The sequence below is a fragment of the Aquarana catesbeiana genome, linkage group LG04, assembly GCF_042186555.1.
Source record: "Aquarana catesbeiana isolate 2022-GZ linkage group LG04, ASM4218655v1, whole genome shotgun sequence".
Lineage (NCBI taxonomy): Eukaryota > Metazoa > Chordata > Amphibia > Anura > Ranidae > Aquarana > Aquarana catesbeiana.
In genome coordinates, this window is record NC_133327.1 from 289,120,201 (window position 1) to 289,147,866 (window position 27,666).

A 27,666-nucleotide genomic window follows, 5' to 3' on the forward strand; every position below is an offset into this window, starting at 1 on the left:
ACTATTGTATACTGACTTCCCCCAAACACCACCAGCCCCACACTGATCAGTGCTCACAGCCATTGGCTTTATAGATGTATGGCTTTAGAGTAGCAAGAACTCCTAACTGACCAGGGCAGGTGAAGGGAAGGGTGTGAGCCACTACATTATTCGGAGATGTGTGGAATTTGAGCTTCAGCCATCCAGGTTTGCAAGCAAATGAGAGAAATAATAAATAAATGTGAATGCTGCCTTCACCAGCCACCACCTGAAAATCCTGATTTCCTGGCTCTGCCTATTTTAAGAATTTCAGTGTCGCAGTTCAGGAAAAGTCAGTTTCTCATTTTTATACTTGTTCTGAGTCAATGACTTGAATGACAATGAAAGTGATGAAGGCAAAGCTTCAGTATGACAGCTAGAAAGCTAGTTTTCTCTAAAAGAGGTCCAGAACCTCAAGATTTCTCTCATAATAAATATGAATAATCAATATATCCTGCTGGCCTGCCTAAAGTGTATGTAAACCTTGACAATGAACGTCTCTTATTTTCATTATATCTGTTCAATAAGTGCCAAAAAATATCTGTTAATGATGTGAAAAATTTGGAGCTGTCCTTTCTCCTGTGCATAGTTCTTGTGTTTATTTCAAAGAGAGTAATTAACCCTCCCTGAATAACTAATAGACAGCGTCTGAACCTTTCATGTGCTAATTACTATTGGACTACACCCGTATTAAATTCTTGGGTCAATAACCTTGGATGTAGAAAATTTCAATGGATTAACTTTGCTTATGTACGTTCTTATATACCCCAACTATGATTGAGTGGCAACAATAGAGGTACATTCATATGGATCTAATATAAACATAAATGTAAAGTGACAATAATTTAAAGTGCATATAAAGTCCTTATTAGTGCAAATAAAGAGAAAGTGTTGCTGTGCTCTGTGTAACCAACAATGCCAAAGTTTCCACCAGCTGGGCTAGTGTAAAATTTCACACTCACCAAATATGTTGGACTCCTTTTACCTTATGGCCAAAAATTCTTCTGTGCTTTTTAGGTCATCTATGGGGACCAAACCCAGTGCAGTAGCTCTACTGGCTCCTCTGTGATTGATTCCTTCAGTACAGCTCCCGAACTTCCAGGGTGGGTAATGTGCAGTATGTATTGTATAAAAGAAGAAAAAGCGGCACTATCGGGGAATCCACCTAATAAACTCAACACTGCGCTTTAGATCACACCAAGGACAACCGGTTTACATCACGGACAGACAACTGCCAGCTCAATTTTACAGGGTGCAGAGACCCCCGCCGCCATTCCTGAGTTCTCCAGTGTGATCGAGGAGCCCGAGACCACTGCCATCTGTGTGGCCTGGGTAACACAAAGGGGAGGACGGTACATATTTGGGCGTCATCACAAACATCGCCTATGGAAATTTTTAGATGCTGCAGTTTGTCACCATTCTATGGGCATGTGCAATTTTAACCACTTAAGGACCACCTCATGTACATATACTGCGGCAGGGCTTAAGCGCAAAATCACGTACTTGACCGCCATTATGCCTCTCCTATGTAAACAAGGCAGACCGCTGTTCTTTCAGAAAGGGAGAGGGAGATCGTGTTCCTGCTAATCGGTCAGTTCATCCCCCACACAGTTAGAAATCACTCCCTAGCAGCACACTTAACACTTTGATTGCCCCAGATATTAACCCCTTCCCTGCCAGTGTCATTTTATATAGTGACTACTTTTTTTTTTTTATAGCACTGATCACTATTTGTGTCACTGGTCCCCAAAAAGTGTTACTTAGTGTCAGATCTGTCCGCCGCAATGTCACAATCCCACTAAAAATCACCGATCGCCGCCATTCCTAGTAAAAACAATAAAAAAAAAAAATGTAAAGTCCATAAATATATCCCATAGTTTGTAGATGCTATAACTTTTGTGCAAACCAATCAATATACGCTGCTTGGGTTTTTTTACCAAAAATATGTAGCAGAATACAAATTGGGCTAAATTAATGAAGAATTTTAATTTTTTTATACATTTTATCTTTATTGGATATGTTTTATAGCTATTTTCAAAATTCTTAATTTTTTTTTTTTTGTTTATAGCGCAAAAAATAAAAACCACAGAGGTGATCAATCACCACCAAAAGCTCTATTTTGTGGGGAAAAAAGGACATCTATTTTATTTGGGTACAGTGCCACATGTTCGCAATTGTCAGTTAAAGAAACGCAGTGCCGTATTGCAAAAATGACCTGGTCAGGAAGGGGGTGAAACCTTCCGGAGTTGAAGTGGTTAAAGCATGACATGTTTGGTATCAATTTACTCAGCATAACATCATCTTGTATATTCCACCAAACAAAATTGGTATTATATTGTGTTTGTGTGCACTAAAATTCATTAACATCTGTTCTTGAAAAATTGCATTTTAAAAATGGCTGCACAAACATCGTGTGACATAAAAATTGCACTGACCACAGTTTTATTCTCCAGGGTCTCTGCTTTCAAAAAAGACATAATGTGTAGAGGTTCGAAGTAGCTTTCTAGCAAAAAATGTGGATTTTACATGCATGTGAGAAATGGCAGAACTGGCCTGGTTTAATTCTGAGTAATTCATCTTCAAAGAAAAAAAAAAAAACTTTCAAATCCCTTCATTAACTAAATAGATTGTGTTCTCTGCTTCTGCTGCTTTTAACTCCTACATAAGTGCAATAAACAGACATGTAGGCCTTTCTATATTCTACAGCACAAAGTGCTTGCTCAATAGCTTGCTGTTGTTATAAAAAATGCCACTTACCTCCTCCTCATTGTTATTACTGCTTGCCATGTGTGGAAAAACTAGATAGCACAATAATTAGACTGTGCACTCTGCTTTCAAGGTTAAGAGTTGTTCCCTACAGTATACAAAGGCACAGAGTGCAGTGGCCTGACTAATCCATGTCAGACAGCTAGAAATGTGTTCTCAGCTTAATCTCTAGATTTAATTTGTTATTATGAGTAGCTTTAGTTCACAGCTCTCTGCAGTGTTTTTAAAGTGACCCTGTAGCAATCCTAAAAGAAATCTATAGCAGATACTTTGTAAAGAAAAGGATAAAGACTTGCTTGTCTGGTGGGCGGTCGGGAAATATTAACTCGGGAGCATTGTCTGGAGCTCTGCAACAGTGCGTCCAGATATCTTGTCCCCTGTTGGTCACTGTGGATCCTTCTGCCAACCGCTGTCGCAACTGTGTATTGTCCATCAACAGGTGCAGGACTGTACTCTACATAACAGATAAAAACGTCGTCTGCAGTGTACCAAGCTCCATGTTTTCAGCAAAATGTTTCACAACCTCAAGCAATATTGATCAAGCAATGATAAAACCTGTGTATAAAAAAAAAAAAAAAATTGGATCTGCGGCACAGCTCTACAAGCAGTCCCAGCGGGTTAGGAGTGTAAAACTTGGTGTCCCTTGCTTAGTGCTAGGTGCTTTAAATAGGAAGTTGGGACTCTTAAAGTATAAGTTCGCCTTGGAACATGTTCCAGCAGCTGCAGCCTCTCTCCCTCCCCTCCCGGGACAGCAAGCCGGGGATAGTCTCCCTGTGACCGCTGTGACTATTTGAAAAATAACGTGGTTGCGCAGGGCTCTACCCACATGGCTGCATCATTCAATCACTGTGAATGCATAAACCACAACTACCGTCAGCCATTGCGGCTGACGGCTTGCAGTTCTGAATGGACTGCAAGGTTGCTCATAAGTTCATTCACTAGCCTTGCAGCTTGTGAACAGCCAGCCCATACGGAGGTATGGGCTGAGTTACAGGGCTTGTCTGCAGTAGTCTGGCATTGCACCCCTGATCCACTGACCACAAGTGCAATGCTTTCTAAGCTCTTTGGGGAAAAACATTAATAAATGCACACTTTTTTTCCTGAAAAAAATATGTATGTTTTTATTATTTTTTCACAAAAGGTGAACTTCTTTTTTAAAGAGAGATAATTCAGGACCTGAACAAAACCTTGAAGCTGAACACCAGGGTGGAACAAAAAATACCCTTGCAGTAGGGCCCCCCTGCACTGCAAGGGTTAGAAGCCTGTTTAGTCTAGGGTAGTGGTCTCCAAACTGTGGCCCTTCTCTTGCCTTTATCTGGCCCTTGGGGTATATTCCTCTCATTGATATGAGACCTTATCCTGCCAACTGACACCAACAATGGGGCACCATTCTTCTCAATGATTCCAACAATGAGGCACTATTCCTCCCCAATACCAAATGTTTAATCCCACTGATGCCAGGAAAATTCCCAATTCTGCTGGCCACAGTCCAGCCCCCTAAAGTCTGAAGAACAATAAACTTGCCCTTTGTTTAGAATGTTTGGAGACCCCTCGTCTAGGGGGACATGCACTGCAGGGTTGGCAGCCCTACATTGTTAGTGATGATGTAGAGGGACCAACCAGAGAGCCTTGGGGGGGGGGGGGGGGGGGGACAGCATTGGAGGCTGCTGAAATGAAGAATAGGGTAAATAAAAGTGCCTCCCCCAACCCTCCCCCCACCTCAACAAAATGCAGTGAGGGGAAAAAAGTATTTGATCCCTTGCTGATTTTTAATATTTGCCCACTGACAAATGATCAGTTTATAATTTTAATGGTAGGTTTATTTTAACAGTGAGAGACAGAATAACAAAAAAATCCAGAAAAACGCATTTCAAAAAGGTTATAAATTGATTTGCATTTTAATGAGTGAAAAAAGTATTTGACCCCTTCGCAAAACATGACTTAGTACTTGGTGGCAAAACCCTTGTTGGCAGTCAGAGATCAAACGTTTCTTGTAGCCTGTAGCCACCAGGTTTTTGTCTCACTCCTCTTTGCAGGTCCTCTCCAAGTCATTAAGGTTTTGAGGTTGATGTTTGGTAACTTGAACCTTCAGCTCCCCCCACATTTTTTTATGGGATTAAGGTCTGGAGCCTGACTAGGCCACTCCCGAACCTTAATGTGCTTCTTCTTGAGCCACTCCTTTGTTGCCTTGGCCGTGTGTTTTGGGTCATTGTCTTGCTGAAATACCCATCCACGACCCATTTTCAATGCACTGGCTGAGGGAAGGAGGTTCTCACCCAAGATTTGATGGTACATGGCCCCATCCATTGCCAATTTGATGCTGTGACGTTGTACTGTCTGTCACCTTAGCAGAAAACAACACCCCCAAAGCATAATGTTTCCACCTCCATGTCTGACAGTAGGGATGGTGTTCTTGGGGTCATAGGCAGCCTTCCTTCCTTCCTTCCTTCCTTCCTTCCTTCCTTCCTTCCTTCCTTCCTTCCTTCCTTCCTTCCTTCCTTCCTTCCTTCCTTCCTTCCTTCCTTCCTTCCTTCCTTCCTTCCTTCCTCCTCTCGATTTTTGGTCTCATCTGACCACAACACTTTCTCCTCTGACTCATTCAGATGGTAATTAGCAAACTTCAGACAGGGCTGTGTATGTGCTTTCTTGAGCTGGGGGACCTTGTGGGCGCTGCAGGATTTTAGTCCTTCACGGCGTAGTGTCTTACCAATTGTTTTCTTGGTGACTATGGTCCCAGCTGCCTTGAGATCATTAACAAGATTCTCCCGTGTAGTACTGAGCTGATTCCTCACTTTTGTCATGATCATTGAAACTCCACGAGGTGAGATCCTGCATGGAGCCCTAGACTGAGGGAGATTGACAGTTCTTTTTTTTTTTTTTTCCATTTTGCGAATTATCGCACCAACTGTTGTCACCCTCTCACCAAGCTGCTTGGCGATGGTCCTGTAGCCCATTCCAGCCTTGTATAGGTCTAAAAGCTTGTCCCTGACATCCTTGGACAGCTCTTTGGTCTTGGCCATGATGGAGAGATTAGAATCTGATTGCTTCTGAGGATAGGTGCCTTTTTTAAAGGTAGCAAGCTAAGATTAGAAGCACTCCCTTTGAGAGTGCTCCTAAGCTCAGCTCGTTACCTGTATAGAAGACACCTGGGAGCCAGAAATTTTGCTGATTGGGGATTAAATATTTATTTCACTCTTTTGCATTTAAAAAAAAAAAAAAAAAATCTATTTTATAACTTTTTTGAAATGAGTATTTCTGGATATTTTTTTGTTCTGTCTCTCACTGTTAAAATAAACCTACCATTAAAATTATAGACTAATCGTTTGTCAGTGGGCAAACGTACAAAATTAGCAGGAGATCAAATACTTTTTTTTTTTTCCCTCACTGTAATCTGTGCTCCAGCCCACCATTCAACTTTATTTCAGTCTCGCACATTTAAATCTCTAATTTGTATAACCTCTCTACAATTTTCATTTAGATTTAGCTGAGGTTGTATGACACACTGGCCTACCTTAGCAACAAATTTGGTTTATTTACAGCCAGGTAGAACCGCACAGTTGTTAAAGCTTAATGTGTCATTCAACCCATGCACACATGTTTTAATATACAGTATATGTAGTTTTATAGTGTCATTAAAATCAAGGTACATCTATTGGTGAAATAGAAGACATGCATTGACATAAACACACAAACACACCACAGGTTGAACTGGATGTACTGGTTCTTTATTCAACCTTACCGTCTATGTAACGTTTATTTGGTTTGTTTAGAGCCAGTCACGTGATCCTTTTTCAGGAAGTCTGTGTGCCATTTGTGGGCAGAGCTCTGGTCACGTGATGTTAATCTAAATGCAAATCGCATTATGGGAATTAAAGCGGAGTTCCGCCGGTGGAAAAAAAAAAAAAAGAAAAATGAAGTCAGTAGCTACAAATACTGTAGCTGCTGACTTTTAATATAAGCGCACTTACCTGCCCAGGGAGCCTGCGATGTCTGCACCTGAAGCCGATCTATTTGACGGGTATCTGCTCCCCCCTGAAAGGTGCCAAACGTGACACCGGAGGGAGGGAGGGAGGAATCCGAACAGTGGAAGTTCCATTTCTGGGTGAGACTCCGCTTTAAAACACATGAAAGCAAGCATTGTTTTTCTTGGATTTGTTTCACATAATGTTAGTTACTTTTTTTTTTAAACAACCCACATGACCGCCAGAGCTCCACCCAGATATTCACATATACCACCACACTGATCGATGATAAATGAGGAAATGCGTCATTACCGGTCATGATCTTTGAGCCGCCCTTCGTGACGTGCAGGTGTCTCTTCCATATGGGGAGGCTTGCCCTGGAGCAGAGGGGAAGTTCCAAACATGCCCAGACTGAGCACCAATGCAGAAAAGTGCAGATGACCATCAATGGCGTTGCTACTCTAAATGGGGAACTGACAGCATTGCCAAGTAATTACAATCACAGCATGACTTTTGAGAAGAAGCGGCACGCTATACTTTTTTTACATTTTAAGATCTCCAATGTTGATTGCTGCACAGCCGGAGCATGGGCAGAATTCAAAAATACATTTATTAAGGTACATGCATTTTATGGCTGTTTAATGTTTACATTTAGGTTACACTTCCGCTTTAAGGAGATCTTAAAATTGGTGACCAGCGTTATTAGTGATGGGCTACTGATGTACTGGCTGTGCAGGAAAATAGGTTTTACAGTTGGACACCAATTAGAATGCCTTAAAGCACTCGTTCAATTGTTTTATTTTATTGTTTTGCTGCCTTATTTAAAAAAATATGTTGCAAGAACATTGACATTTAGGTAGATCTTGGGTGGCATGCATTACCTTTTGCTTATAGGTTAAAATAACATGTTGTTTTTGTTTTTCCAGCAATTTTTTCAGCTTGTGAAATTAAGAAAACTTGGCCTTAGTGATAATGAAATCCAGCGACTTCCTCCAGAGATAGCAAATTTCATGCAGCTGGTAGAACTTGATGTATCGCGGAACGGTGAGTCTCATATTATTGGAGATTTTTCTAGTTCTATCCAATGTAAAGTCCCTTTTTTATCAAAGCTATATGTTAATTCAAAGCTGTTTAAATCAGTATGTTTTATTCGTTTGGTCTTCACAGGTAGGTTAAAAAATACAGCTAGAGCCTTTGAAGACATACTGTATATCAGGCAATGCTACCATTAAAGTGAAACTGTGCTCAAAATTATGATTTTTTCCTTTAAAGGTTATGTAGCTGCAGGTCCAAGTTGACCACAAGGTCCTTTATAGTTTTCTGAGACCCCAGTAAAGAAGTTTCTCCCTCATCCCAGGCATAACTAGGAGATAGTAAGCTCTGATCTGGTGTTCTCTGCTAATTGTGACTTCTCCATATTCATTGGAATATCTGGAGAATACTTCACAGCAGCAGAGTTTTTCATCCTTCAAGTGGAAGTATAGGCTAATATAGCCAAGATTTAAAACACTGCTTCCCCACTTTTTTCTGTCCATGCTGCCTTCATGTCCTTCACATGATCTCTAAGATGAGGGTCCCATGTGTCAGGTGAGCAGCTGAATTCCCAGAGTCGTGACTTCACCCCTCAGATTCCATTTCTCCGTTATTGGTGTTATATCAGCTGAAGAACCTCTTACTGATACAGGGGAAAGCTATTTTACAAACTGTTGGCAGCATTGTTATAAGGAGGGGGAAAGCAGCATTTCAAATCTTGGGTGTATATTGGCCTTTACTTACATTTTAAAGTTTAACTTCATTCCAGGCCAAATACACAGGTGAAAATCATATATAGGAGATGTTTTACCTGCCAGAGGATTTTCATTTGTCCCTTTTAGTCCTAAGACTTGCACAGCTCTGGCCAGCATGGGAGGAGATCTCCACTATCTGCTGAAGTTTCATATTCACTTACTGGTCTCCTTCCAACCCCAAATCTGTGAAATGGACAAGGAAATAAAAAGCGGCATGCTAATAAGCATAGCTCTCTGTTACCCTCTCTCCTCCTATCAGCATGCCCCTAGCATCGCAGTGCTTCTGATTGGCTGCATGCCCTAATTCTCCCTCCCCCTTTCTAAACCCTGATGTATAGTAGATTGCAAGCAGTTGATACCTAGTCAAATCCAGGTATTAACATTACTTTGAAAATACATTTTAATGATGTATTAAAGTATACAGAGCTGCTTTAATATATGCCTTTATTTTATATCTTAATGGAGTCCTTTAATGTACATACAGTTTTTGTTAGAATGGTTTTCTTAGTGAAGTCCCAAGGTCTATCATAGACAGCTATTGGGACAAATGATTTCATGTGCTTGGCATACAGAGGACTGATTTGTAGTATTTGTCAACTCTAAAGATAGTGTTGAAAGAATTGTAGTGACTGTTTAGTATCCACATATACTTTATTTTTAATGGACGACCTGGAAGACCCTTAAACTCTAATATGCATGCCTCAAAATTCTCAGTAAAAGTCAAGGCCGGCCCACTGGCACCTGTAACACGTTAAGGACATGATCATACTGTGTCCGTTGAGCTACTTTTTTTGCACACCTATACTGGACGTAGCGTGAACAGGTCACGCTATATGTACCTGTTCACACAATACATGTGCAGCGAAACACAGCTTAACAGACATTGAGGACAGTCTCAAAGTCTATTAATAAAGTTGTTGGAGGCGACAGTCAGTGCTACCCCCAACATTTGCAGAGAAAGTCAAGATTTGTATATTGGAGTGCCTGGAGTTTGAGAAAAAGATGCAGGGCAGGCTCTGAGAACCGATTAAAGGATAAGTTCATCTTTTGGAACATGTAGCATGTTCCTGCAGCCTCTTCGCTGCAGAAGGCGGGCATCCTCTCTGGGTGCCCACTGTCACGTCAGTCATTCACAGTAAGTGGGGAAAACAACAAATCCCTTTGCGGCTGTCGGCTTGTAGTTTCAAAGTACTACGATAGTGCTGTGAGCGCTCTGGTAGTTCGTTGATTCTTCCTGTCAGTGTGTATCTGCCTGCCCGTATGAGGTACAAGCAGACAGATACATTGACAAATCTGCAGGAGTCCTGCATGGCATTTGCAATCTGCTGATTGTGAGTGCAATGCTTTCCAGGCTTCAAGTAAGAAAAAAAGAATGCACATATTTTTTTTACATGCAAAAAGATGTGCATTTATAACACCAACACTTAAATGTATCTTTAGGCCAAAGTTTGCCTTTTTCAGTTTTGGATAAGATTTAATTTTTTTTAAACGTAAACTTTAACCATAATATTCCATTAAAGCTGAACTCCAAGGAAATGTAGGAATAGGTTACCACTAGTGACGTGTGGTTGCTGCTGCATTTTCTAAAACCGTTTGCTGCTTAATGCAATGTACAGTATTAATGAAGCTAACACTCAACCCTGAAGCTTAAGTTTCAGCTAGAGTATCAGGTCACTCATTCTCCACCCCCTCCCTTCACTAAATAGCTTATTTCTCCTATCGCCCTTCAAGGACGGTACACCTGAGATAGTAGAACTGCCATCCTGGAAGTAACGTAGGTCTTTCTCCTATCACCTTCCAGGACGGCAGGCCTACTATCTCAGGTGTTCCGTCCTGGAAGGTTCAAAGAAACCACGTTACCGGTAAGTAACGTAGGTCTTTTCACTGAATACAATGGTGACGTTCATCTGCCCCTCCTCCGATCACAGAATACCTTCAGTGCAAAGAATACAAGATATTTTATGAATGGATGAGGTGGAGAGCCAACGACCTTTTATGAAAACTGCACTCCAGTTGCAGCTCTAAATTTCGGCGCCAGATGTTCAGTGCTTGCTGTAGTGTAAGGGAGTAATGAAACCATTTTGGCAAAAACAGCAGCCACACATGGGACATGCTTTATTACTGGTGTTTTTTTTTTTTTTTTCCTAATATTACGTTGCAAATGTCCAAAAGTAATTCTGCTTTAATTCACTCAGTAGTTCTGGGGAAACTGTATTGATTTGGTGATTGTTTTTTTTTTAAATATACAATCTTTTGCACATAAACACTTAGTCTACTTTCACGCTGAGGCGCTGTACAGGCGCTATAGCGCTAAAAATAGCACCTGTAAAGCGCCTCTCCTGTCACTCCAGTGTGAAAGCCCGAGTGCTTTCACACTGGAGCGGTGCGCTGGTACGATGCTAAAAAAAAGTCCTGCAAGCAGCATCTTTCAGGTACTTTAGGAGTGGTGCATACACCACTCCTAAAGCGCCCCTGCCCATTGAAATCAATGGGCATCGCCGGCAAAGCGCAGCTGCACTTTGCAGGCACTTTTAAACCCTTTTTCGGGCCGTTAGCGGTTAAAAGCGCCCCACTAGCAGCCGAAGAGCGCCGCAAAAACAATGGTAAAGCGCCGCTTAACTCCGACGCCTGCCCCAGTGTGAAATTTGCTTTGTTGTATTATATAGGTTCAGTTTGTTAAAACCTCCTCCCAAGTGGTCTAAAAAAAAAGATGAGTTAGGCCCCATGTACACGGGATGCTAAGGCAAAGTCCTCCTGAACAAATTTTTTTGACACCTTGAAGCCGGCGTTTAAAATGCCTGTTTAGCCATGCTTGCATGCCGCATTTAGCCGCGTTTGCGTCTAGAAGCGTTTATTAAGATTACCTAATTTAAGACCCTCCCCAAGCTCAAAAAACATTGTTTAACTATTTCGGCCTTTTTGACCAGAGTGAGTAGCAGCAGCAAAGAGAGCAGTCTACTTATTTCTGTGCTTTTTTTTTTTGCAATGGATCCAATAATGAGCATAATTTGGATACAGCAATGCCAGTGGTGGTGTATTGCATTGCATCAAGGGCTATATATGGTGTATGAATCATCGCAAGTAATTAAAACATTTTTAACTATTTTTTTTTTTTTATGTTTTTCCATTGTATTCCATCATTTTTTGGTCTTTTCAGGTGAAAAAAATAGTGTACCTTTTTAAGTTGTGGATTGTCATTTGCCACGTCACCTGCCACAAGTTGTGGATTGTCCACTTGCCACGTCACCTGCCACAAGTTCTGGATTGTCCACTTGCCACGTCACTTGCCACAAGTTGTGGATTGTCCACTTGCCACGTCAGCTGCCACAAGTTGTGGATTGTCCACTTGCCACCCACAAGTTGTGGATTGTCCACTTGCCACCCACAAGTTGTGGATTGTCCACTTGCCACCCACAAGTTGTGGATTGTCCACTTGCCACCCACAAGTTGTGGATTGTCCACTTGCCACCCACAAGTTGTGGATTGTCCACTTGCCACGTCACCTGCCACAAGTTGTGGATTGTCCATTTGCCACGTCACCTGCCACAAGTTGTGGATTGTCCACTTGCCACGTCACCTGCCACAAGTTGTGGATTGTCCACTTGCCACATCACCTGCTACAAGGTGCTTGTTCAAATCTAACCACATATGGGTCAAATTACAATTTTACTTCTGATAACAGCAATTCTAGTGGTGTACTGGATTGGATCAAGGGCTCATTAGGGTATATAAATGGTCTATGAATCATTGCAAGCAATTACAATTTAAAAAAAAAAAATTTAATGGTTTTTCATCATTTGCCACCATTTTTGAGATTTTTAATGTAAAAAAAAATAGGGCACCTTTTAAAAATGCTTATAAATGAAAACGCGGCTAAGCGCCGGTACTACTTTTAGCCGTGTTTGGCGTCTGAATCGTGGAAATTTTCTGTGCTTGAACCCAATTTTTTGCTTCCAAAGAAACGCTGTTAAACACAACTGCAAAAAAAGGCAAAAAACGAGACTGTGTACGTGGTCACATAGGATAACATTGAATGAGTTCAGGGGCAGTTGAAAAAAGCGTCCAACTGCCTCTGAACGTGTGTTTAGCAGCGTCCTGTGTACATAGGGCCTTAGGCTGCTTTCACACTGGGTGGGTCATTGACGGTAAAACGCCGCTAGCTTTAGCGGCGCTTTACAGCCATTTTAGCGTCGCTTTTCGGCCGCTAGCAGGGTGCTTTTAAGCCCCTCTAGTGGCCAAATTAAAGGGTTAAATGGGCCCGTTTAGCACCGCTGCCGAGGAGCAGCTCCTCAGCAGCGGTGCCCATTAATTTCAATGGGCAGGACCGGTGTATACACTGCTCCTTCACCGCCCCAAAGATGCTGCTTGCAGGTCATTTTTTAACATCCTGCCAGTGCACCACCTCAGTGTGAAGTGTGAAAGCACTCTGTGCTTTCACACTGGGACTTCAGGGGAGGGGTTTTTCAGGTGCTTTACAGGCGCTATTTTTAGCACAAAAGCGCCTGAAAAAAATGCCCCGGTGGGAAAGGGGGTCTTACAGCTGTGATTACTCTTTGGAGAAAGGGGTTTCTTTCAGTAATATTGTTTCATGTATTAAAAGAAGCCTACAGCTCCACCTCCTGGCTGTTTAGAATGCTATAGATTTTGAATGTCCTATTTAATATTTAGACTGAGATGTGTACAAAACCAATATACGTTCCTCTAAAAAAAACAAAAAAAAAAAACAAAAAAAAAAGGTTCAGCCTGACACTGGATTATTTTGTTGATTGGCTGGGGAAATCCATTTTGGCCAATCAAGTTCTCCCCAGAAAGAATCAGCCAGATGATGTTTGGGGATGTCAGAGTATGCACAGACAAGATGTTTATATGAGTGAAAATTCTATAATATCTGCAGACATCCTTTAAACTTGTTACTATGTATACATCATATATGTATATGATGTCAACATGATACCTGGCCTTGCTTTGTTTTGTTTTTTTTTTTTTTTTTTTTGTTTTTTTGTTTTTTTTACTTGCCTTTAATGACTTTAAGTGCCAGTGCCTATGATGCTATTTCAGAGGTCTCTGGTTTAGCAGTGCAGTACAAAATAAGGATTGCTTTTCTACTACATGTGTGATTTGTTTGGTAATAAAATGAGCAGTACTTTGGAAACCATCTCTGGGATTATGTTGAGCCTAATGTTATTCTTTGTTCCTTGTTGCATGGCATTGTTCGCATTAAGCATTTGTCTTTTGGTGGTGCAGCATATGCCCTGTAACATCTGGCTGAAAGTAAACCAGTTTTGTATTTAAGCCATGTTTTTACTTGGAATAGTCATTCACTGAGTACTATGTCTTCACGCATCGTAAGTTGTCTCCTGAGAAATCATCTACGCATTCAAGGCTGTGGTTTTGTTTGTTTTTTTTCTTTTTCTTTTTGGAACTTTCTAAAACTGTACATCTCTGTAAAATGTTTCCTTGATACCAATTTGGTACATTTCAGTCTTTGTGTTGAATAATGTATGAGTTCTATAAAAAAAAAATATATATATGTTTCCATAATCAAAGCATATACAAGCGTTCAAGAATTAAAATTAAGTTAAGAATAGTTATTGCAATTTTTTTCCCCCTTGCAATCTTGACAAAGTATTTCCCGATTCTTTCTATGCAGAAAATTCTCTCTGCTCTGCTGAAGCCGACAACTCAAAAGAAGGGAAAAAAAAACAGGCAGTCTGCCAAGAATCACAACATTTCTTTAGCAGTGGAACTTAAGTATAAACATTGTAACAATTTGTTCTTTAGATCAAAGGAATACATTTTGGTGTGTAAATGAGAAACGTTTAACCACTTAAACATTAAACCTTTTTCTGACATTTGTTGGTTTCAAGTTAAAATCATTTTATATATATATACACATATACACACACACATATATACACACACACACACACAGTGGGGACGGAAAGTATTCAGACCCCCTTAAATTTTTCACTCTTTGTTATATTGCAGCCATTTTTTTTCCTCATTAATGTACACACAGCACCCCATATTGACAGAAAAACACAGAATTGTTGACATTTTTGCAGATTTGTTAAAAAACAAAAACTGAAATATCACATGGTCCTAAGTATTCAGACCCTTTGCTATGATACTCATATATTTAACTCAGGTTATGTCCATTTCTTCTGATCATCCTTGAGATGGTTCTACACCTTCATTTGAGTCCAGCTGTGTTTGATTATATTGATTGGACTTGATTAGGAAAGCCACGCACCTGTCTATATAAGACCTTACAGCTCACAGTGCATGTCAGAGCAAATGAGAATCATGAGGTCAAAGGAACTGCTTGAAGAGCTCAGAGACAGAATTGTGGCAAGGCACAGATCTGGCCAAGGTTACAAAAAAATTTCTGCTGCACGTAAGTTACCTAAGAGCACAGTGGCCTCCATAATCCTTAAATGGAAGACGTTTGGGATGACCAGAACCCTTCCTAGAGCTGGCCGTCCAGCCAAACTGAGCTATCAGGGGAGAAGAGCCTTGGTGAGAGAGGTAAAGAAGAACCCAAAGATCACTGTGGCTGAGCTCCAGAGATGCAGTCGGGAGATGGGAGAAAGTTGTAGAAAGTCAACCATCACTGCAGCCCTCCACCAGTCAGGGCTTTATTGCAGAGTGGCCCGACGGAAGCCTCTCCTCAGTGCAAGGCACATGAAAGCCCGCATGGAGTTTGCTAAAAAAACACCTGAAGGACTCAGATGGATCAAGGACAAGATGATAAGAAATAAGATTCTTTGGTCTGATGAGACCAAGATAGAACTTTTTGGCCTTAATACTAAGCGTTATGTGTGGAGAAAACCAGGCACTGCTCATCACCTGTCCAATACAGTCCCAACAGTGAAGCATGGTGGTGGCAGCATCATGCTGTGGGGGTGTTTTTCAGCTGCAGGGACAGGATGACTGGTTGCAATCGAGGGAAAGATGAATGCGGCCAAGTACAGGGATATCCTGGATGAAAAACTTCTCCAGAGTGCTCAGGACCTCAGACTGGGCCGAAGGTTAACCTTCCAACAAGACAATGACCCTAAGCACACAGCTAAAATAATGGAGTGGCTTCACAACAATTCCGTGACTGTTCTTGAATGGCCCAGCCAGAGCCCTGACTTAAACCCAATTGAGCATTTCTGGAGAGACCTAAAAATGGCTGTCCACCGACGTTTACCATCCAACCTGACAGAACTGGAGAGGATCAGCAAGGAGGAATGGCAAAGGATCCCGAAATCCAGGTGTGAAAAACTTGTTGCATCTTTCCCAAAAAGACTCATGGCTATATTAGATCAAAAGGGTGCTTCTACTAAATACTGAGCAAAGGGTCTGAATACTTAGGACCATGTGATATTTCAGTTTTTCTTTTTTAATAAATCTGTAAAAATGTCAACAATTCTGTGTTTTTCTGTCAATATGGAGTGCTGTGTGTACATTAATGAGGAAAAAAATGAACTTAAATGATTTTAGCAAATGGCTGCAATATAACAAAGAGTGAAAAATTTAAGGGGGTCTGAATACTTTCCATCCCCTGTGTGTGTGTGTGTGTGTGTGTATATGTATATATATATATATATATATATATATGTGTGTGTGTGTGTGTGTGTGTGTGTGTGTGTGTGTGTGTGTATGTGTGTGTGTATATATATATATATATATATATATATATATATATATATATATATAATTATAATTTTTATATATTATAATAGAATTTTTTTTTTAGTAGAGACCCTAGAGAATAAAATGGTGGTTGTTGCATTATTTTATGTCACACTGTATTTGCGCAGCAGTCGTTCAAATGCATTTTTTTGGGAAAAAAAATTACACTTTAATGAATTAAAAAAAAAAAAAAAAACCTAACTAGTAAAGTTAGCCCAATTTTTTTCTGTATAATGTGAAAGATTTACGCTGCAAGAATCGTGATCTTTTTATTCTAAGCAAAAAAATTGTGATTCTCATTTTGGCCAGAATTGTGCAGCTCTAGTAGTGAGTTTACAGTAGAGCTGCACAATTCTGGCTAAAATAAGAATCACAATTTCTTTGCTTAGAGGATAGATCACAATTCTCTCACGATTCTCGCAGCGTAACATCATCTTTCACATTATTACAATAAAAATTGGGCAAACTTTACTGTTTCGTTTTTTTTTTTTTTGTTATTCGTTGAAGTGTATTTTTTTTCCCAAAAAATTGTATTTGAAAGATCGCTGGGCAAATACAGTGTGACATAAAATATTGCAGCAATTGACATTTTATTCCCTAGGGTCTCTGCTAAAATATATATATTATAGTAACATCGGGGGTTGGTTTAGCTTAAAGGTAGAGCTTACCAGTGAGCTGAGTCCACGCCAGATATGCAGTTTTAAGGGCTTGTAGGCCCACTTTTATTAAAGAAAGAAAATGTCCGATAACAGAAGAGTTGCCCACACAGGGGTTTCAGCTTTCCACAGCAACAATGTAAGTTCAATCGAAAATACCAAGCCACCTGGCTCTCTTTAGCAGCACTGATGCTCAAACTTATGCTTCAGCCCTCTCGGCTCTATAACAGAGTTCCTGTAAACCCAGTACCTCAGCACTCTTTTCCAGCTTCCTTTTCCTGCCCACAGGCTTGGACCCTCTGTCTACTCTGACAGACCTGTGCAGACATGCACCCTTCTCCCTTGCTTGCCTGGACTCCTCGGGAGGGTGGAGCCCAGAACTATGGTCAGCTGTCTACAAATAGCCCAACACACCTGACCAGTCAATATGCTGGTGGATCTCAAAATCTGGAGAAAGCTGCGAAAGCAGTTTTCTCCAGTCCACATTTATGCTCTGTAGCCTTGCACCAAGCAAATGTGCATATTCTGTGTCCACTTTAACCCCATTTTCATAGTGACGGGGACTCTCACTTGGGGGTTCCAAGTTATTTTCTAGCAAAAAATATTGATTTTTAACTTAAACAAGTGTCAGAAAAAGATTTAGACTTTAAGTGCTTAAACTTCCTGCATTTACATGCTGTTTAAAAACTTGGCAGACTGCCTGGATTTTTTTTCTTTACACACACAAGTTTCCATTTGATCTAAGAAGGAAGAGTTATACAATGTTTCTTTTTAAAACTTGGCAGACTGCCCTGATGTTTTCTTTTGACAGCTGAGTGAGCAGATAAGAAATCTCTCCACTTGTTATATGAAAGAATTGGCAAACTCTGCAACAGAGATAGTCAGGGGGGTTGAATCGAAATCACGATTTTTTAACGATTAATTGTGCAGCTCTAGTGTACAGCTTGTATAACAGTGTAAATTTGCTGTCCCCGCAAAATATCTCAACCCAGCCATTTATGTCTAAACCGTTAGCAACAAAAGTGATTACACCCCAAGTGAAAATGTCCAAATTAGGCCCAAAGTGTCAATTTTTTGTGTGACCACCATTATTTTCCAGCACTGCCTTAAACATTTTGGGCATGGAGTTCACCAGAGCTTCACAGGTTGCCACTGGAGTCCTCTTCCAGTCCTCCATGATGACATCACAGAGCTGGTGAATGTTAGAGACCTTGCGCTCATACACCTTCCGTTTTGAGGATGCCCCACAGATGCTCAATATGGTTTAGGTCTGGAGACATGCTTGGCCAGTCCATCACCTTTACCCTCATCTTCTTTGGCAACGCTCTAGTTGTCTTGGAGGTGTGTTTGGGGTTATGTTGAAATACTGCCCTGCGGCCCAATCTCCGAAGGGAGAGGATCATGCTCTGCTTCAGTATGTCACAGTACATGTTGGCATTCATGGTTCCCTCAATGAATCTGGTTTCCACAACACGCTTGACACCATCTGAACCAAATAAGTTTATCTTGGTCTCATCAGACCACAGGACATGGTTCCAGTAATGGTTCCAGTAATCCATGTCCTTAGTCTGCTTGTCTTTAGCAAACTGTTTGTGGGTTTTCTTGTGCATCATCTTTAGAAGGAGCTTCCTTCTGAGACAACAGCCATGCAGACCAATTTGATGCAGTGTGTGGCGTATGGTCTGAGCACTGACAGCCCCCCCACCCCTTCAACCTCTGCAGCAATGCTGGCAGCACTCATACATCTATTTCCCAAAGACAACGTCTGGATATGACTCTGAGCACATGCACTCAACGTCTTTGGTCAACCATGGTGAGGCCTGTTCTGAGTGGAACCTGCCCTTTTAAACCGCTATATGGTCTTGGCCACCATGCTGCAGCTCAGTTTCAGGGTCTTGGCAATCTTCTTATAGCCTAGGCCATCTTTATGTAGAGCAACAATTCTTTTTTTTTTTTCAGATATTCAGAATTCTTTGCCATGAGGTGCCATGTTGAACTTCCAGTGATCAGTATGAGAGAGTGAGAGCGATAACGCCAAATTTAACACACCTGCTCCCCATTCACACCTGAGACCTTGTAACACTAACGAGTCACATGACACAGGGGAGGGGAAATGGCTAATTGGACTCAATTTGGACATTTTGACTTAAGGGTGTACTCATTTTTGTTGCCAGCTGTTTAGACATTAATGGCTGTGTGTTAAGTTATTTTGAGGGGACAGCAAATTTACACTGTTATACAAGCAGTACTTCCACTATTTTTATATTGTAGCAAAGTCTCATTTCTTCAGTGTTGGAACTGATGGAGTCCCACACACTAAAATACCTTCAAACAAGGCTGTTTGTTGAATGTGTCACTAGGAACAGGAAGCACCCAAAAAGGGCATCAATACTGGAAACTGAGGTAGAGTGATCAGCCCGCAGAACCAACAGGGACCACATCCAGGAAGAGGGTAGTGTCCAGAATAAGAGATACCTATTCGTGATCATAAGTGTTAAACCCATCATGGGAAGACTTCTATAGAAAATAGAATGTGTGATACACAGTGTGCAATGTGTCCTGAACTCAGGGCAGGACAAATATATGATAGAACGTGTCAATTGAAGCCCAGATGGGTGAAAGTAGGAGATTATACTGTAGAATTGGTGAAAATTGTAGAGCTAAACCACCGAGGAGGATAATAAAGAAATGTGCCAGATATGAAAATGGTGGATAGAGGGAATAAAAATGCAATTTTTTATGTCACACGGCATTTGCGCAGCGTTTTTTTTTTTTTTTTTTGCATTTCTTTTTTAAAAATACACTTTAATGAATAAAAAAACCCCACAATATATACCCCATTTTTTTAAAAAAAAGATGATGTTACACCGAGTGAATAGATACCCAACATGTCGCCTAATAATAATGCTTTTTTTGTGGTATTTTGATAACCTCTGCGGCTTTTCATTTTTTGCACCATAAACAAAAAAGCCTGACAATTTTAAATGGGAAAAAAAAAACTATTTTTTACTTTCTGCTATAAAACACAACCAATGAACAAATCACTTTTCTTCATCAATTTAGGCCAGTATGTTTTCTGCTACATCTATTTGGTAAAAAAAAACAAAAAAAAAAAAAATAAGCGTATATTGATTTGCGCAAAAGTTATAGCATCTACAAACTCTGGGATATTTGTATGGAATTTTTATTTATTTTTTACTTGTAATGGTGGCAATCAGTGACTTATAGTGGGAATGCGTTATTGCGGTGGACAAATCTGACATCTGACACCTAACTGACACTTTTTTGGCAACCAGTGACACCAATACAGCGATCCGTGCTAAAAATACGCACTGTCACTGTGTTAATGACATTGGCAGGGAACGGGTTAACATCCGGGGCAATCAAAGGTTTAAATGTATAACCAACATGTGTTACTGTGTACTGTGTGTGTGCTGTTTTTACTAAGCAATGTGCTGTTTTTTACTTCCTACACTTACCTTCCTCATTTACTTGCCTACACAGGACTCTCTTTGGTAATGTTTGGAGCCAATCGTCGTGTGCCGGCGACCACCCGGCTGCACCATCTGATCGTTTCTCAGGTGCGCCGAAAAACCAGTAAGCCAGAGAAACACATGCGAGCAGCGTATTGGGGGGAGCGTCCCCTCCCTCCGCTTCTAAAAGCGATCCAGCAGCCAATGAGCCATGAGAAAGCTAGCCGCCGGGTGAAAATAAAATACCGGGGTTATGGCTGATGGTTTCACTAATTGGTGTATTCTGCCGGCCTGAAAGTCTCTTGGTTGTCAGAATATAATCCCTAAGTGGGGAGGATTCCCCGTTTTGCATCAAATGTGTGGATGGAAGAATCTTCTTTCTTTCTTTCTTTCTTTCTTTCTTTCTTTCTTTCTTTCTTTCTTTCTTTCTTTCTTTCTTTCTTTCTTTCTTTCTTTCTTTCTTTCTTTCTTTCTTTCTTTCTTTCTTTCTTTCTTTCTTTCTTTCTTTCTCTTCTTTCTTTCTCTTCTTTCTTTCTCTTCTTTCTTTCTCTTCTTTCTTTCTTTCTTTCTTTCTCTTCTTTCTTTCTCTTCTTTCTTTTCTTTCTTTCTTTCTTTCTTTCTTTCTTTCTCTTCTTTCTCTTCTTTCTCTTCTTTCTCTTCTTTCTCTTCTTCCTTTCTTCCTTCCTTCCTTCCGCAGGCCACACCTTGCCCCTGACCTTAGTTCCCCAGGTACCACCATAAAAACGTATTAATAGGAAAAAAAACACACATACATCATATATGGCAAAAAATGGCCGCGGTAATTTTATTGGTTACAAAAAATTCATATAAATAAACATAATAGTTCCAATTTTCCAAATGAAATTAAATATTTAACAGCAAAACCTTTGCCCAGTTTTCAGAACACGGGCTACTCAACCTTTATTTACAAAGAAATACGTCCCCCCCGGAATCCGGGGTGAGCCAACCACATAAAATACACAGCGACGGGGAGGGAGGGAGTTTCTTCTCTTCCAGGTCCAGCTGCTGCAAGAGGAAGTACAGACCCTCAGCAGCCCCTTTTATCACTTCTCCCAGGAATACCAGAACCTTCCCTGGGATCTGATTGGGCCACCTGCAACTCAGGTATGCATTTAAAGGTACAGCACACTAAATACCTGCTAACCTAAATTATCACCAGGGCTGGGTGACCGCCGTCCCAAAAAAGGGGGCTCTAATGGTGCGCCCCCTTTTAAGTATGGGACAGCAGGCCACACCTTGCCCCTAACTTTAGTTCCCCAGGTACCACCATAAAAACTTAATAGGAAAAAAAACACACATACATCATATATGGCAAAAAATGGACGCGGTAATTTCATTGGTTACAAAAAATTCATATAAATATAATAATTCCATTTTTCCAAATGAAATTAAATATTTAACAGCAAAACCTTTGCCCAGCTTTCAGAACACGGGCTACTCAACCTTTATTTACAAAGAAATACGTCCCCACCAGCCAGACTTGTGCAACCAGGCCGGCCTACCCCAAATACGCGGCCTTCTCAATGCTGCTTTGCAAGCCAAGATTAAAGATATCTGCACCTACATCTGAAAGGTGGACCCCATCCTGCCTATAAAGACCTTCCAGATCCACGTGCCTATAAGAAAATCCCACCAAAAGCAGAATAAATTTTGCCAACGTCCGATTGACCCTCTTCCTCATCTTCTCCATTACTTTGGAAAACGGGGAAGACAGCCAAGCGAAACGGGGAACAATTTCTGAAAATACAATGATCGTACCCGGGGAAGTCAAATGGATCCTATACAGATCCTGTTTAATCATAAATAAAAGGTCTAAAGTACGAACTGAACCCAAATCATTGCTTCCCAGATAGACTATCAAAATTGAAGGCGGTGGCCAAACCTGATGTAACTGAGACAAATGAAAAAATAAATGTTGCCACTGCAAACCTCTTATTCCTTTCCAATACAGATTGAAGAATTCCGGCAGTAACGATAGGTTGACAGAATACCTGCGTTGGGCCGCACATTTCCGAGCCCAATATATGTATGAGTGGCCCAGAATCCAAACACAATGCTGAAAACCTGGAAAATTAAAGTGACAAGTTAGGTCTAATATATCTCTTAAAACAGTTTGACCTCCACCTTCCCAAACCCATTATGGTTTTGGCTGGCAACCCCTTTTCAGCAGCGTCAGACGCTGCTCCTATTCTGAATGAATGTGAGGAAAACTTGAAATCTTGTAGACCCAATTTCCCAAGACAGTGTTTCAGAACATAAGCAAATTGGTACCTAGTTAAAGGAGACTGGTCCCAATGCCTGAGAAAATGAGTCGCCCCCGCCGGACGTGCGGCGAGGAAACCGGTAACTAGCCCTACCGGACAAACTGAGGCGTCACTCCATGCCGACACTGTCACCCATTCCCCCCGCCCCAGCTGGTCCGTCTTCGACCGTCAACTAGCACATGCTTCAACCACAAACCCAAGGAGCTCAGCTTGGATCCAGGAAGCAGGTCAGAAACCCGAAAGGCACCAAAATAAAACACAAAAGTTACTTTAAACAGCAAAGCCTCATAGCCGCTAAAACATACCCCCAACATGGCATCGCACAAGCGCCTAAGCAGAGATAAACCAATAGGACGCCTGTCATCTGGGACAAAAGTTGATCTTCGATAGCCTTTCAAGGCCTGCTTTACCAGGAAAAAACTAGAGCAGGACGGGAGACCCCTCATCCTGAAGAAAAATGATACTCCTGCCAGGGTCTTAGCCAGAGAACCATAAGAGGGCTGGCCTTCCATTAGAAAAGCCAAAAAGGCCAAAACAGCCTGCTCCTCGGGAGACTCCCAATCAAAACCCGCATTTCCAGCGAATAGCATCCACTTCCTCAAAGCCACGGAGTAGTCTGCCCACATACGGGAAGAAACTGAGCATTTAACGGCATCCATCACTCCCGCTAAATTAGCTCCCACAAGTACGCCGGGCATTGCGTTCCTTCCGCGTCCGCCCCTGGGAGCAGCTCCCGAAAACGCTGCATCTGGAAACGGGAAAGAGAGTCAGCCAGATTATTCAAAACCCCCGGCGTGTACTTTGCCTTGATCCAAATGTTAAATTTTAAACATAAAAAGACCAAATGCCGCAAAATCTTAACCACCCAGAGAGAGCTGGAAGAAAGACAGTTGACAACGAAGAGGACCCCTTTATTGTCCGTTTCTACCAGAATCCGCCGGTTGGCAAAAAACTCTCCCCAAAGCGCCACGGCCACTAAAACTGCAAAGAGCTCTAACAGCACGACATTCCTAGTAGCCTTCATTCGAATCCATGCCTCCGGCCAAGCCCCACAGCTCCAATGCGATCCCCAAATTGCCGCAAAACCCTTGGAGCCTGCCGCGTCAGTGGACAGATGAAAATCAGGAGCAAAGATAAAATCTGATTGAAAAAAGGAACGCCCGTTAAGTCGCCAAAAAATCAGCCCACACTACCAAATCATCTTTGAGGGAAGCCGTTAAACGGATGTGAGCAAAAGGAGATTTCAAACCTGCAGTTGCCATGTACAATCTCCTAGAAAAAATCCTCCCAACTGGCATGATTTTTCCAGCAAAAGCCAGGAGACCTAATAATGACTGCATCTCCTTCAATAACACCTTACGTCTCCGCAAAAATACTGCAATAAGGTTCCTCATCTTGTCTACCTTAGCCTGCGGCAAACTAGATTCTTCCACCTCGGTATCGATCAATATACCTAAAAACTCCATGGAAGTTGCAGGATAACAAGTTTTCTCGGCAGCCAGAGGAACCCCAAAATGTTCTGTAACAACCACAAATAACTGCAGAAGACGAGAACAGATGTCAGAATTTGCCGAGCCGATAAACAAAAAATCATCTAGCTAGTGTGCAATCGAATCCTGACCAGACTCAAAACACATAACCCAATGAATGAATGAAAGTAGAAAAAGTTTCAAAATATGTACAAGACAAAGAACATCCCATAGGAAGACATTTGTCAAAAAAATAAAACCTGTCAAAATAAAAACCCAAAGAACTGAAAGCTGCCGGGGCAATGGGTAAGAGCCTGAAAGCCGACTTCACATCGGCTTTTGCCAACAATGCCCCCCGGCCGCATGCTTTAATTTTGCCCACTGCTTCATCAAAAGTCGCATAAGCGACTGAACACAGCGAATCGTCAATCTCGTCATTCAACGAGCCCCCTTTCGGGAAAGAAAGATGCTGTATTAAACGAAATGAATTTGGTTCCCTCTTGGGGACCACACCTAGCGGTGAGATGCGAAAATCGCTAAAAGGGGGGAATTTAAACGGGCCAGCCATGCGACCTTCTGCAATTTCTTTGGAAACTTTTTCCCTCACTACTTCAGGAAACTGCCTAACTGACTTCAGATTATCCACAATAGTACAACCAGAGCCAGTAAAAGAAGGGAGAGGAAAACCAAAAGAAAACCCTTCAATTAGTAAAAGCACTTTCTCCCTGCTTGGGTATAGATCCAGCCAGGGGCGCATGTTTTCCAGCCTCACCGGCGTGCAGGCTCTTGGGAAAAATATCGCGCTGAGACGGGACCCCCACCGCTGTTTTCCTAAAACATTTCACCACAGGATGGGGCCCCGCGCAAAAAGAGCACTCATGTCTATACTTACAAGAAGTATTAAAACGACACTGACTCTCATTGAATGAAAAACACCAACCCCTGCGATACCCTGGCGAAACCTGAGTACCCGGATTAGCAGGGAACTGCCGCATACTAGGCGCTCTCTGAGGCAAGATTAAATTAAGCCATAGGCCCACGTCTTTCATTCCCCATCTTAAAGATGGGTGGACCGCTAGCTTCTGGCGAAAAGACTCTTCATAAGCGTACCAGCCCAGCCCTCCAAAATTCTTGTAAGCCTCCAAGACGTGGTCCAAGTGCTGGAACAAACCCCTGCTCCAATTCCGGGTGCTTCTCGACCAGAACGCTTGCAAAAACAAAAAATGCCTGTAACCAATTATTAAACGATCGTGGTACCGTTCTGCGCCTATCTTCCTCCTCCTCCTTTTTTATCTGATTTCAAATTAAATTCTTTTGCAGTGGGAAGAAGAGATAAAACTTCCACAATCTCCCCGCCAGATTTTTTCTTTAACCGCCGAAGGAAGATGGTACCCCAAAGGAGAAATTTCACAAGGCATAACCCCTTTTAAACATGCCTCAGGGATTGACAAGATATCCCTAACAGGAGTGTGCATGTGTGCATCCCCAATGTGTGTACTGTCTGACTGACTAAATGACACAGGAGCAGGGACATTTACAGGTGCTGAGATTTTAAAGCTAGCAGAGTCAGACCCAGAGGGGAAGACAGCCAGAGAAGGAGGAAGAATAGAAGAGGCAATACCAGCAACAGAGAGAGCATGAGAGATAGCTGACAGGTAACCCAAGATATCATTCACAGTGGATTTTTGTAACTCACCCTGCCCAGCTGATGACACCTCCGCCGCTGGGACACTCATGCTTGTCTGTAGGCTGTGGAACAGTGCACCTGGGACCAGGTCACTCTGAGGAGCCGACCGCTGAGGAGTAGCTGTTGCTTGAGAGCCTGCAGCAGACACAGGCAGCTCAGTCCTCTCCTGTCGCTCTTCTTGTGGCGCCGAGTGTCCTCTTCCCCTCCTCCTGGCTGGCGACTGAGTGCAGGTCCGCCTCTTCTGTCCTGACCGTCTCCCAGGCACCGTCGCCATGCTTCTCCTCTCTTCTGCACGCGCCCTCCCGGTGGCTTGTTCTTCTCCTCCCCCGGCCACCAGACGCTTCGGAGGGACGCTCCACCTTACTCTTCTCTGAGGTGAGGGCTGGACTGGCTGAGCCTCTCTCACCTCTGCTTTCTGCTGACTGTCCTCTGTGACAGACAGCGCCAGGCAGCGTCGCATCCATTCCTCTCCGCCCTGGCTCTCTGCTCTCTCCACAAAAGCCCTCACAAGGTCTTCCATCCGCACCGCTCGCAATGACAGGAAAGAGAACCGTTTTAAAGGCAAGTCAGTCACTCTTTGCTCTCCAGGTCAGGCTGCAGTTTCTTCTCTTCCAGGTCCAGCTGCTGCAAGAGGAAGTACAGACCCTCAGCAGCCCCTTTTATCACTTCTCCCAGGAATACCAGAACCTTCCCTGGGATCTGATTGGGCCACTTGCAACTCAGGTATGCATTTAAAGGCACAGCACACTAAATACCTGCTAACCTAAATTATCACCAGGGCTGGGTGACCGCCGTCCCAAAAAAGGGGGCTCTAATGGTGCGCCCCCTTTTAAGTATTCTTTCTTTCTTTCTTTCTTTCCGCCCTAGTTGTGTGTACTGTTAGATAACACATGTAATCTAACACAGTACACACACAATTAGGGTGTCTTTACGCTATGTATATATCTAAGGCATTCTGAGAAACAAAAGTTACTGCCTGACATATTGGTGCAGGTCTGTATTTCAGCAGACCAGAAATGCAGCTGTGTACATTATTAGTCCACCCTCGTGTGTGTGTGTGCCATAACCAACAGAACTCAATAGTTGTCTTCTCCACTGTGCATGGACACCCATAGCTGTGCATTTAAAAATGCATACAGTGCACACAAGGCCTCATTCACATGGCCATAAAAAAAAAAAAAAAAAAAAAAAACATAGCATCTTAATATCTCAATGAACACAAAAACAATTTCCAAACTTTTGACAAAACTGAGTTTTATAGAACATTTGTTTAGCTCATTACATTAAAGTAAGTTTAAGAACATAACTTGGATTATAAAATCTTCAGTCTTACTCAAATTAATTGATGCAAAAATGAATACACCCCACAACAAAAACTCCCATCTAGTTTTTAGTATGACCTCCAGGATTTGTAAGGACAGCACCAAGTCTTCTAGGCATGGAATGAACAAGTTAGCGACATATTGCAACATCTATTTTTTTTCCATTCTTCAAGAACGATCTCTTTTAGAGCCTGGAGAGTGATGCTCAACTTGTCTATTCAGAATTCCCCATAGGTGTTCTATTGGGTTAAATTCATTGGACATACTTGGCCACTGAATCACTTTCACGCCGTTCTCCAGGAATGCAACCGTGGCCTTAGATGTGTGTTTTGGAACATTGTCATGTTGGAAAAGTGCAAGACGACCAAGGGCACGGAGTGATGGTTTCATCACTCCGTGCCCTTGGTCACGGAGTGATGGTAGCATCTTCTCTTTCAATATAGAGCAGTACGTCTGTGAATGCATGAAACCATCAATGAAATGCAGCTCCCTGACACCAGCAGCACTCATGCAGCCCCAAAGAAGGACCCTGCCACTGTAGGCACCATGCATTTTTTTTCT

The 27,666-nt window shown here is 42.0% G+C and overlaps 1 protein-coding gene across 1 annotated transcript in view; it reads left to right on the forward strand.

Annotated features, from left to right (window-relative positions):
- Positions 1-27,666, forward strand: part of LRRC1 (leucine rich repeat containing 1) — a 276,773-nt gene that overhangs the window by 122,553 nt on the left and 126,554 nt on the right. Inside the window, exon 2 of the mRNA XM_073626677.1 lies at positions 7,673-7,790. Coding sequence (XP_073482778.1) covers positions 7,673-7,790 — 118 coding nt within the window. The remainder of the gene's footprint in view (positions 1-7,672; positions 7,791-27,666) is intronic.